General features: G+C 40.8%; 1 protein-coding gene across 1 annotated transcript; it reads left to right on the plus strand.

Moving 5' to 3' along the window:
* Positions 1-336: 336 nt before the first annotated feature.
* On the plus strand, positions 337-9,728 carry TMED7 (transmembrane p24 trafficking protein 7). The gene is made up of 3 exons (XM_089492108.1): positions 337-723; positions 5,948-6,193; positions 7,432-9,728. The coding sequence occupies exons 1-3, from the start codon at positions 538-540 to the stop codon at positions 7,666-7,668; spliced, it is 669 nt and encodes a 222-aa protein (XP_089348234.1). The 5' UTR covers positions 337-537; the 3' UTR covers positions 7,669-9,728.
* Positions 9,729-12,789: the final 3,061 nt, after the last annotated feature.

Consider the following 12,789-nt stretch of genomic DNA (forward strand, 5'->3'; position numbering starts at 1 on the left):
GTCCGCCTTTTGTTGGGACTACATCTCCCAGAATCCCCAAGGCAGCACTTGCATGCCAAGGAACCTGGGACCTGTAGTCCGAAAGTGGGACGTTGTTTCTCAGCCTGGGATCTGATCCCGAAGGAGGAGGAGAAGCATCAGAACTCCTCCTTAGTCCTTTTCCTTTCTTCAAGGCGGTTCCCTCAACCGCCAACTAACTCCCTGACGGCCGTCTCCTAGCAACCGCCTCTCCCGCCCCCTCAACTCGAACGCTCCAATCCCAACCAAAGACCCAAACCATAAGCCCCGCCCCCTGGCCCGCCTGGCCCCGCCCCCGCGTCCTAAGAACTCCACGTCAACGAACGGCAACTCACCCGGAAGTCCTCCGCGCCCGTGCCAGGTGGAACGGGTCACTTCCGGTCCGCCGGTTCCGCTTAGTAAACCCCTGTTTCCTGCGGGAGCCACGCCGCAGCAGGTGGGCAGAGGGCCGCGCAGGTGAGGGCCTCCCCGAGAGCCCCGTCCTCCTTTCCTTCCGGCGCTTCGACCTCCTCCCGGGCGATGCTGCTGCTGCAGGTGCTGCCGAGGCGGAGGCAGGGCCCTGGGGCGCCTCTGCTGCTCCCGCTGCTGCTCGCCCTGCTGGGCCTGGGCTGGGCCTCGGAGATCACCTTCGAGCTTCCGGACAACGCCAAGCAGTGCTTCTACGAGGAGATCGCGCAGGGGACCAAGTGCACCCTGGAGTTCCAGGTGAGGGCCCTCCTCCCTCCCTCCAGACATTTTGGACTTCAGCTCCCAGGATCCCTGGCTCTTGCCCAAGGTGGCCGGGGCTTCTGGGAGTTGTAGTCCCCAAAACATACAGCAGCAGCAACTCCATTTAGTTCTACACGCCGCTTCCCAGCGCACTTAAGCACCCCTCCCTGGTGCCAGGGTTACAGATTCAGCATCCAGACCACTTTGCCTTTGGAAGCAGATGTCTCTAAAGGGGAGCCCCCTCTCGACCATTTTGGGGGACAGAGTTATGCCTGCCCCATGGACCTTCCTGGACCCACCTGCTGCCCTCCGATGTCCACCTTCCTTCTACTGTACACTAAGTAGAACCCAAAGGCACAGGATCAGTACCCAGAGACATCTTGCGGCACCATTGAGACTATTCACTGAGAGAAAGGAGTTGGCAGCAGGAGCTTTCATAGACTTCAGCCCACTTCCTCAGAGGCATTTGGATATAATAATAGTAATAAGAATATAGAGATCTTGTGGCACCTTTGAGACTCACTGAGAGAAAGAAATTAGCAGCACGAGCTTTCATAGACCAAAGCCTACTTCCCCAGGTGCATTTGGTGGAGGCGTCTGAGGAAGCAGAATAATAATAATAATAATAATAATAATAATAGTAATAAATGGTTTCTTTATAGCCCACTCAATCACAAGGAATCCAGGCAGCTTACAGCAATAAAAATACATACATATAAAATACATAAAAATAGAAATATACTCTTCTTCTTGAGGCCAGCTCTGATGGAGATGAATGAAGTCTATGAAAGCTATGATGCCAGTTTCTCTCTTTCAGTTAATCTCAAAGGTGCTACAAGATCTCTAGACTAAATAATCTACATTGTACTGCTTTGCTTATGCCAGGTTTCCTTATTACTACCATGGTGAGTGTGTTTCATTCATAGTCTTATGGGAAGGCCTCTCCCCCAGATGTTGCAGCAGCTGCCATGTGAGGGAGGCCCTTTCCCCCTTTATAGCAACAGTATGTACATTTCCATACTGCTTATCAGTGGACTTAAGCACTCCCTAAGCGGTTTACAATGTGTGAGCCAGTTGCCCCCAATAAGCTGGGTACTCAATTTAGCGACCTACAAAAGGATGCAAGCCTGATGTGAGCCTGAGCCCCTGGCTGGTGTTGAACTCTCAACCATATGGTTTGTGAGTGGTTGCAGTATAGGCATTTAACTACTGCACCGCCAGGGCTATTGCCCTTTAACCATCTCTTCTCCAGGCTAAACATACCAGACGTTTTAGACTTCAGCTTCCGGTATTCCTGGCTGTTGCTCAAGCTGGCTGGGATTTCTGGGAATTGCTCCAAACCATATAGCAACTGCAAGTACATATCTATACCGCTTACCACTGAACTATCACTACTTTAGTGGCCTTTCAAATGCTTCAGTGAATTACAAAAGAGGAAGATGATTAGAGTTGTTATTCATTGCTTCCCACCACACAAAAGAAGTCTCAAAGTGGCTTTATTATATTATTATTATTAGTAGTAGTAGTAGCAGTAGTATATTTATTTATATCCCACTCTTCTCCCAGGACTCAGGGCAGATTCCAGCATTAATGACAATACAATTTAAAAGATACAAAAATAATACATTAAAATAATATTACTACAATAAAATAAAAAAGAAGATAAAAATGCCTAAAATACATTAAACAATATAGCATCCCCGGACGTTCTTTAAAGGTTTTCCGTTTTAAATGCCTGTTTTGAAATGGAAGGTTTTCGTCGGTTGCTTATGGTGGAAGGCCATCAAGGAAGGGTCCATTCCGGTCTCCCTGGGAAGGGAGTTCCAGAGTCTAGGGTCAGCCACAGAGATGGCCCTCTCTTGCATCCCCACCAACCGAGAGATTTGGGTTTGACTGAGAGAACAGTTGAAGAGCTCAGAGCCTGGCTCATACACAGGGAAATGGTCTGCCAAATAGCCTGGACCTGAGCTATGTACAGCTTCATAGATCATAATCAGAACTTTGAATTATGCCTGGAAGCAAACTGGCAGTTAGTGGAGCTGTTTCAACAGGACATTGTGTGGTCTCTGTAACCTGCCCCAGTTAACAATCTGGCTGCAGCTCTTTCGACCCGCTGAAGCTTCCAAACACTCTTCAAAGTCAGCCCCATGTAAAGCACATTACAATAGTCCAAACAGGATGTAACCAAGGCATGTACCACAGAGGCCAGGTCTGGTGTCTCAAGGAACAGACGCAATTGGCGCACGAGTTTTAAACGTTCAGTTGAGCCACTGTATCTGTGGAACTTGGAAAAATATTTATTTACCACGTTCCCCCGATTCAATGAATCCGCTCTGGTTGGGACTTTGTTGTTGACTGCCTTCAAATCGATCTCGACTCATGGCGACTCTATGGATGAGACATCTACAAGACCCCATGTCCTCCATTGCTCTGCTTAATTCCTGCAACCCCATAAAACCATGACCTCCTTAATGGAGTCCATCCATCTGACAAGTGGCCTTACTCTCTTCCTACAGCCCTCTACCTTTCCAAGACTTATTGTCTTTTCCATCGAGTCCTTCCTTCTCATGATGTGTCTGAAGCCTCAGTTTGGTCATCTTGGCTTCCAGCGAGGTTTCTGGCTTGATCTGCTCTAGGACCCATTTCTTTGTCCTTTGGCTGTCCATGGGATCCTCAGCGCTCTTCTCCAATACCCTATCTCAAATGAATTGATTTTATTCCTGTCATCTTTCTTAAATGTCCAGGTCTCACATCTGTACATGGTAACAGGAAATACAACGCTTGTATGATTCTAACTTTTGTGCTGGTTACCTGCCATCACTTACAAAGCATTCATCATAATGTTCTGTTGCTGTAACTTATTAAGTTTTTGAGTGAAGCTTTCACCAAAAAAGAGGAGGTGGTTCACATTCTTAGAAAAGTTCTGTTGTACTAACCAGTGATTGTAAGAGTAGCAACTGCCTACTGCAATTTGGTAACTTCAAAATATTTTGATAAAACTGGGTAGTGCTATTTCTTTGTCATTCACAGATAAATTGTAACAATCATTTTGGCATTGTGTGGTGTGTACAAAATAAAATGATGTAAAATAAGTTTGCTAATTAAGAAAAAATATGGGAATTGAAATGAAATGCTATGGCTTTAAATGCCTGAACACTATCAATTCATACAGTCAATTAAAATGCTTGTAATTTATTGCTCTGTAATTGTGCGTGCCAACCAGTGTGTCATTACCTATCATTTATCCCCATTGGAAAAAATGGGAGGTAAGAATTCTGAATTTACTAGCAATTTCTTTCAGTCTGCTATCAAACTAAAATCATCAGAAGAAGCAAAGGAATTGAAGCTACATTACTGTTTTGGTTCTGTTTGGAAACAAGGAGAGCAGGTCATGAATTTAGAATGCTGCATATGCCCAGGTGCAACTTCTCTGCAAAGTAGTATTGTTAAGTTTGGGTAATACACAGAGAAAATTAACAGGTAGGAGAAGGGTGCTTAACAATCACCTCCTCCTCCTGGGTTTCAGACCAGCTTTTCAGTTACAAGCGTACGATTGATACCCTGCAGTAGCATGTCCTGAAAATGTTGGGAGCTGTAATCTGAAGGATTACTTTTTCCACAAATTCTACCCAAAATGTTAAATTAATTTATTTCTTTGGCACACAGCCTGAATGGTGAATCATCACAATGTTAAACAGAAATAAAGGGAAAACTACCTAATACAATTATATTACATCCTGCCAGTACCGTGAAGCCACATAATGCCATCCCATTTAGCAACATCATTTAGCAACATCAAACTGTCATGCTACCTACTTCCTCATCTTCAGCAAGGTGGTATAATTTTTCTCCCATCTCTTTCTTCCTCTTGTGGTGAGAGGTCTGCAAAGGAATACTCAGCCACAAGGATTGATAGAGATGTTGCAGTCTCCTAGAGAGAAGCTTAAATAGTGACACAACCCCTTCCTCCTTTTCTTGTGACTTTCTCCACTGCCTTTGAATTAACCAGTTATATACCCTGGGTCAATAGGCCCCTGTGTGGAGCCTGTAGTGTAATAGTATAAGCACCACACACAGGAGGTGCTAAAAGCAGAGAATGTTTGGAAGAGACATTGAATATTGTGGCAGTAGAAAATCAGTGACAATCTGTCCTCACTTGGGTAACTGTTTACTTCGATGGTATCACCTTAATTTTGCACAGTTTTCTCTGATTCAGATACAGACTTCCTTTGGTTTTGTTCCCACCCAGCCAGCTTCTGTTAGTTATTTTTATCTCCCATTTCACTTTCTGGCCTGTGGAATGAAGACAGCTGTGGTAAATAACAATGGAGATTCTCTATCAGCCTTCCTGCACCTACTGTCTTCCAGATATGTTAGACATCACCTTCCAGTATCTATGGCATTCCAGTAGACTTGGAGGGTACTAGGTTGGGGAATAGTGTTCCATATTGAGCTTCAGAGGAAAAGATACACAATTGAAAGTCACTTCACCATCATCTTGCTTTGGCAGTATGCCACTCAAATAGTGAACTAAAATTGCAGCAGCACTGTAAGTAAATTATGTCAGCATAATTTGGAGCTGTTACTTGGATTAGAAGATGGACTTGCAAACCATTCTGGGTTGAGCTGGCCAAAATTAAAGATAGCATTGCACAGTGTGATACCATATATGCTAACAGTTAACTGAAGTCTTACAGTGTGAACCTTATGTAGACAAAGTGGCACCATCCATTCACAAGGGGAACCCAGGTTTAAGGCAACCCCAAAGTTTGTAGAAGATGTTTGTTTTTCAAGTCTAGGGGGAAAGATTCAAGGGCTGGACGTGGGCCACAGCCTAGTGATTGAATGTGCTCAATGGACAGGGATGGTGGTAATAAGAGTCCAGGAGGGAAAGGGGAATAGAGCCCTTCAGTTTGTAGGATATGAAATCTGAATCCATCTCTATGGTTTGCCTGTATTTGTAATGTAGAGTGGAGTTATAAATGCAAGACCAAGATCTGTGGGATCTTTGATTTTGTCATGGACTCTTGAATGTAGGGAGAGAAACGGTTCAGAAGTATTTTCTTGGGTCAATGCTCCCCAATATATTTCCCATACTACAACTATTTTATTAATAGTGCATGGTATGTTTACTATATAACTTGGTTCTGTAAAGATATTTGCTTCCACTAGTAATACTCCTAACCATTGTTCTAAATTTCATTTTGTGTGTGTGTCACAGGTGATCACTGGAGGACACTATGATGTTGACTGCCGCTTAGAAGATCCAGATGGCATTGTGCTATATAAAGAGATGAAAAAACAGTATGATAGTTTTACATTTACTGCATCCAGAAATGGAACATACAAATTTTGTTTCAGCAATGAGTTCTCTACCTTCACACACAAAACAGTGTACTTCGACTTCCAGGTTGGGGATGAGCCACCTCTATTTCCTAGTGAAAATAGAGTTACTGCACTTACTCAGGTACAGTTGCTTCATAAATCCGTTTGATTAGACAGCAACATTTTATGTAAATCCAAGCTTATTAAGAGTAGATTACAGAGCTATGTCAATATTATTTGTGTCCGGTTTCCTTTGTTTTGGCTTGATAAATTAAATTGAAGCATATCAGTTGATCTTAAATAGTAACAGGTATACTAAACAAAGAAATAGGAATAGCTCAGCTGTGGTGTTCACCTAGCCTTTTGTCTGGAGGGTTGAAGCTCTCTATGCCAGTATTGTAACTGCACTTTGGTGTTGGTTGTGTGGCTCACAATTTAGCTGTTCTCTCTAGCCAGATGTTTGCCTTTCTGCACTCTATATTCTGATTGCCCAAATGGAGAGAAGTACCTAGTTAAATGATGGATAAAAGTATCTGTTCATAACTGATGAGAGTGAGACAAGTGAAAATATAAGGTACTTGCTCCATTTTCTGGACTGTTGCTTTCCCCACAACAGAGAGATACAAAGCCAGATGATCTATGGGAGGAAAGTAGGTGAAAGAGAAGCAGGCTGGAAGAGCAAGGCAGGGCTTCTGTTCCAACTAAACTAGCATCCATGCATGAGAGACTTTAAGTGGTTGGCTTTTAACGTAGTCCTTGTAAGTTACACCTTCTAAAGGTTCTATCCATTTTGAACCGCTCCAGCAGACCACATGGCATCTGTCAGTGGAATGGGGAGAGGGGAAATTCATCCTTTCTCATGCTCACAAGTTTTTCCCAAACAAACAAACTTGTAGAACCCTAGCTAGACTGCAGAGATGAGGAAAATGTAAACAGTTTGTCAGCATTTTGGTTTTCCATGTGAAATCACTGAGGACATCAGTCAAAGCTATTAAGTAAATGATATCAAGATTATAAATGCAAGTACACTCATAGTTGCGCAGTTGGGTTAACACTCATACTGCTGATTAGAATGTGGGCTTTCTTATATTTAGGAAGACTTGGCCACATATTTCTAGGCATGTTGGTCACAGGTATATTCATACATAAAACATGCTTATAGGGCTGCAGCTTTTTGTCTTTACAAGATAAATGTGAGTGAATTTCAGTTCAGAGAGTGAATGTTATTGTGTGCTTTGTCTGATGCAAGTAAATTGTGAAGTCCTTTTAACAACTATGAGGCTACGTAAATAAAGCTTATCAAGCTAAATATGCTAACCAGTTGCAATATTCACTGCTCACTGGCCCTTTCTCTCTCCTTCTCTCTCTCTCTCTCTCTAGATGGAGTCAGCTTGTGTTTCAATCCATGAAGCTCTGAAGTCTGTCATTGATTACCAGACTCATTTTCGGTTGAGGGAAGCACAAGGCCGCAGTAGAGCAGAAGACTTAAACACACGGGTGGCTTATTGGTCAATAGGAGAAGCCATCATTCTTCTTGTAGTTAGCATTGGGCAGGTATTTCTTCTCAAAAGCTTCTTCTCAGACAAAAGAACCACCACAACTCGTGTTGGATCATAACTCAAGTTGAAAAAATATTTCAAATCCATTATTTGTAAAAAAAAAGGAAAAAAAAGAAAAGTGTTCTTCAAAATTCTAGTTACAGAACAGTTAAAATGGGTAGCATTTTAATTTCCTTTACCCTTCCCTTTCCAGTTAAAGTTGAAAAATGCATATTTCCCAAAAGCTGTGGGAAGAGGCAGCTTTTTATTTGTGTTATATGGGGTTTTCCTTCTGTTCATATCTTCTGAGAGACCTAACTTAAGGTTGCTATTTTTTTTAACTAATGAGACTATCTGGTAGAAATATAGTGCTTTAAAAGGAATTCCTTAAATGGTGATTTGGAAAATTTCCCATTTAAAAATGGGTGCAATCTGATTTGTCATGTTTGGAAGTTGTAGGAATACAAAGAAGGCAAATGTGATTAACTGTACTGTAGTCTCAAACTCTTGTACTGTGTTTTGATTTGCTATGAAAATTCTAGTCACATTTTCTTACTGAATCATTTCATGGCAGTGTCTTATTTTTACAGTACCAAATTTTAGACTGAATTCTGGAGAAACAATCCTCTGTATATTGACAAAAGTCTGTGTGGTTTATTGCATTTTTTTCTTTTTAAATTAAATAAATGGGGAGAACACCTTGTAATTCTTGGGGCTGTATCTTTGAGCTTGTAGTGCTGCTGCTACTTTCAAGACATGAAACATCAACTGGCTCTGACACAAACCATCTAAATTTTTAAGTTCTAAAGTGTTATAGTAGAACTTGAAACCGTTAAAACTAAGCTGAAGTACAATGGGTTATATAGCTTGTTACTAAGTAAGTTAATCTTGCAGTCTCTTTATTATCAACATAGCCGTATGGGGACCACATTGGCATAAGTGGATTGCAGATTGTGAAGTAAACAATTGGCATACTAAACAGCGTATGTACAAGTGTTGGTCATGTTTGAATAGTATTTGTGAATTTATTACATTTGCTTATTTGAGTCTAATAACTTGTAAAATTCTCTCTGATGGGTCTCTTACAGTAATGTATTGCTTTGTCCTGGCTGTGACCACTTTGGGACTGGAACACCACTTTGTGTACTTTTGGGGGTAACTGGGATTTCTTGCCTTATAGCGGTTATATGGAATTTTTAACCCTCCAGATGCTTTTGTTCTAGTGTTGAGAGTTTCTTAGCATTACTCATGCTGGGTGAATCTGATGGGAGTTGGAGCAAAGCCATCTGGAAGGCCAAAGGTTCTCTTATCCTGCTGTAAAGTAAGTTTTTTGACCCTAATAGATAATGTATACACTTATAGAGATTGCACAGGCTACTTTACTTTCAAGCAAATCAAACTAAAATTAATATTTGCATCATAATCATAAAACACATCTGTTTGAAGGTAAGCCTCATTGATTTCAGCTTCCAAGTACATATGTGTGTAATTGGACAAAGAGGCATTTCAGAAAAGAGAGAGCCATGATTTGCACTGTTTGAACATAAGATACCACTAGGCTCAAATGCTTACAACTGTAAAAATATAATCTGCAGTGAACTGCTTTTATGCAAAGTCGACATTGTGCTGGGCCATTGTAGATAATCAGTAGTTCAAAAATCCACCCATTACAGAGTTTCTTATACTTAAGTTGTCAGTATGAATCTAGCCAGTGGTTCCCAACCTTTTGGCCTCCATTTGTTTTGGACGTCAGATCCCAGAAGCCTCAGCCAACTTGGCCATCAGTCGGAAATTATGGGAGCTGAAGTCCAAGACATTTGGAGGACCAAAGATTGGGACCACTGACAGGCTATGTGCCTCAAATGCTGATGTGATGTTAAAGGTATATATATACTCCTTCACTGAGTGACTCAGCTTCTAAATTTCTTAGTTCTGAGTTCAGCTAGTTATTGAAGTGGTTGAAAATGTTGACTGCATTACCACATACTGTGTTCAGCTTTTTAGAAGATACAGCTTGGATGTATTTTAGGGGCAGGGAAGAGCATAGTGCTGTACTACTTAAAATCCTGCAGGAATAATGTGTTGTATAATGTTCTTGTCTCCCAGCTGAATTTCTATAAAATAAATGTGTTGACTGTACTTGTTCATTTCTTTCAAAACCCATGTCACTGAAGAGGGCAGGCGTAGATAAGGCAGTTTTCAGAAAAGAAAGCTTAGTAATCCTGGAATCTCCAACTGCTGCCGCTTTGATTTCTATTACCAAGAGCCATAAACTCTGTGAACAAATGAAGATTGACAGAAGTAGAGTGACACTTAGGGGAAAACTTATGAAATTCATCTGTTCAGAATAACATTCTAAACTTCTTATGAGTAGATCTGTCGGGCATTTTAGTTGGCTTGTCCAAATTTAGGTATTTGTGGCCACCTTGTTACATTTATAGGGCCAGTGAATGCTGATAATCATTGATCATCTGAAATGTAACCTTGAATGTAGTACAGCAGAAGAGGCTGTGGAGTACGAAGCAGCCAAACTGTGCTACTTAGAGTACATCTGCATTCCCAAACAACACAAGACAAACTAAGCCTGGATTTATAATAGATGTGAGACTGCCTCCTAATGTGGCTATACCTGCTATCTATCAAACTTTTGTAAGGAGCTACCATGACACTATCTGAGTCCTCCCCACCTCTGTCATTAATACATAATAGGTTTGTTTCTTTTCTTTCTTTTTCCCAGTGTAGCATTTCTCACTTTGAATGAAATAAGTTGTGTTCTATTCAAATCATCTTGTTGTATAATATACAGTATTTTAAGTGTTCTCTTCACACACTGCAAACACTTCAAGGTACCCATATGCCTTTTAGTTTCAATTATTAGATTAGTACTATAGAACTAATAGGCATACACAACCAAACACGAAAGTAGGTTTCTACAGTTACGTAGAAATTCATAACATCAAACAAAGCCTTTTTGTTATGCTTCTGTGTCAGTACAGCTGAGTCATACCATGATGCTGAATTTCTGAATTTGATTTGTTTGAAATCTCCATTTGTGTATCATTGTGTATCATGAAGAGTCCATTTTCTTATATAACTTGCAAACTTTGATTCTTAGTGTCAATAAGAAAAGCTGCCCCTGTGAAAATTATATGGGATAATAAATTAATATAAGGTTATCTTGGAGTGGTTCCTTATTTGGGACTTTCATAACTTTCAAGTGTTCTCAAAATCAAGATATTGAAAATATGAGATTCTTGTTTATATTGCTGAGTGGGGATGATGGAAGCTATGTGACATGTCTGGACAGCACTAGGTTGGGCAAGTTAACTTTTAGAATCAATGAGTGAATGCTGATTAAAAGCCTGATATATGTGTGTTTACTTGGAACACAGTCCCACTTTATTCAATAAAAGTGCAATACTACTATGTAAGATTGCAGATTGTGGTTACTGCAAATTTAAAAGCAGAGCCTGTAGCTGGATTGGTATTAGAATGACACAAGATATTGTCCAAGAACCTTGTTTGGGCAGTATACTAGCATAAAAGTTATCAAATAAGTGGTTGCACTTTCTCAGAGGTTGTGTAAGGAAACCCAGTTGTTTCAGAGAGCCACTTTTCTCACTTTTTGACATTTTGTATGGGGAGCTAATCAATTATTGCCCAGCAGGTTTTCTCAGGGGCTTAGCACCCATTGCACAGTTTGCCCAGAAAATAGAGGAAGGCTTGACAGAAAATATATTTAAAGTAGTTAATATTTTAATTTGTTACTGGAAACTTACTGTTATCTTAATTATAATAATTTTAGTTAGTGAAAATTATTTAGTGGTTGAATTTGCTGTACTACATTCTTATGTTAAATATATAATGTGCCCTTTTTACACTAAGGTCAAACATGGTCATGATCTTGTTTGGGACTACACCATGCAGATAAGGAAGGTTTAAATCCTTCTCCTCATTTGGTTTTGATTTCATGCCCCGTCCCTTCAACTGAGGACAAATCCATTAGCATAAAAAACCCACTGGTGTGGCGGGGGCAGGGGCATTTGAATTAAAAGATTGGCAGAAAAGTTAAATACTTGCAACATATTTAATGCAGCATCTGTTTTAGTCTTATCATTGCAAAAGCACAAACTGACCATCCACAGGCTTAAAGTGAAAGATGACAACACCAGGAGGAAAGGAGAAGAGATCCTGAGTCAGTCAAGGAAGGGGAAGCAGTGAGGGAAGTGGGAAATTTTATTTGTACAAATAGTTGATATAGTGGAAACTCCATATGTTGCCTGCTGGAAATCATGTGACTTCATTTATATTCTAATAGTTCTCAAGTAATATAATACAGTGTCAGAACTGAGGAAAGTTGATTGGACAGGTCACAATAGAGAGTAGTCTAAGAGTGTCTGGCACAATATCAAAAAGGCAAATAACTTGGCCTGGATGCTACTACACTCGTCCCTCCACACTCGCAGATTTGACTTTTGCAGATTTGATTATTCGTGGATATTATTATGTTCTTTCTAGGAATATCTAGGTCCTCCAGTGCAACTGTATGGTCAACTTTATCCAAAAGTCACACTGAAGGACCTAGAGATTCCTAGAGAGAACACTCTAGTTGGCATTTGTAGTTCCTCCAGCACAATTTTATGGTCAGTGTCTGGCAGGTGTTGACCACAGAGTTGCACTGGAGGACCTAGAGATTCCTAGAGAAGTATTCACTCAGCTAAAAACATAGTGTTTTTGTTTGCGTTTTTTCCATATTCACAGGGATCTTGTACCCCTCACCCCAGTGAATGTGGAGGGACAAGTGTATCCCAACTAGAGCTGACTTACTGAACCAGTGAAATTTACATAAGGGATGACTTAACAACTCACCATTGATTCAGTGGGTATTCTCTAGTTGGGATTTCAGTCATTCATTTAGGTAAAGGACTTAAATCAGCAAATGCACAATCCAAACATCTGAGGTTTAGCTGGGAAAATTGTATTTCCTTGACTCAAAAAGTGATTGGAAGCAGAGGTATCACTAGGGTTGGCATCACCTGTTGCGGTAACTCAAGGCATCACACACACCCCTTGACCTCTTCCAATACCACACCATGCAGAATCCTTAGTAATGTTTTTTGTACTAATGTGCTCACTGAATGCCATGGTGAGAACTCTGACATAAATAACTAACAAAATTAAAATTATACACGTAAATTAC

The sequence above is a fragment of the Sceloporus occidentalis genome, unplaced genomic scaffold (assembly GCF_023333645.1).
Source record: "Sceloporus occidentalis isolate IW3139 unplaced genomic scaffold, rSceOcc1.0.p SCAF_1, whole genome shotgun sequence".
NCBI classification, from domain to species: Eukaryota; Metazoa; Chordata; class Lepidosauria; order Squamata; family Phrynosomatidae; genus Sceloporus; species Sceloporus occidentalis.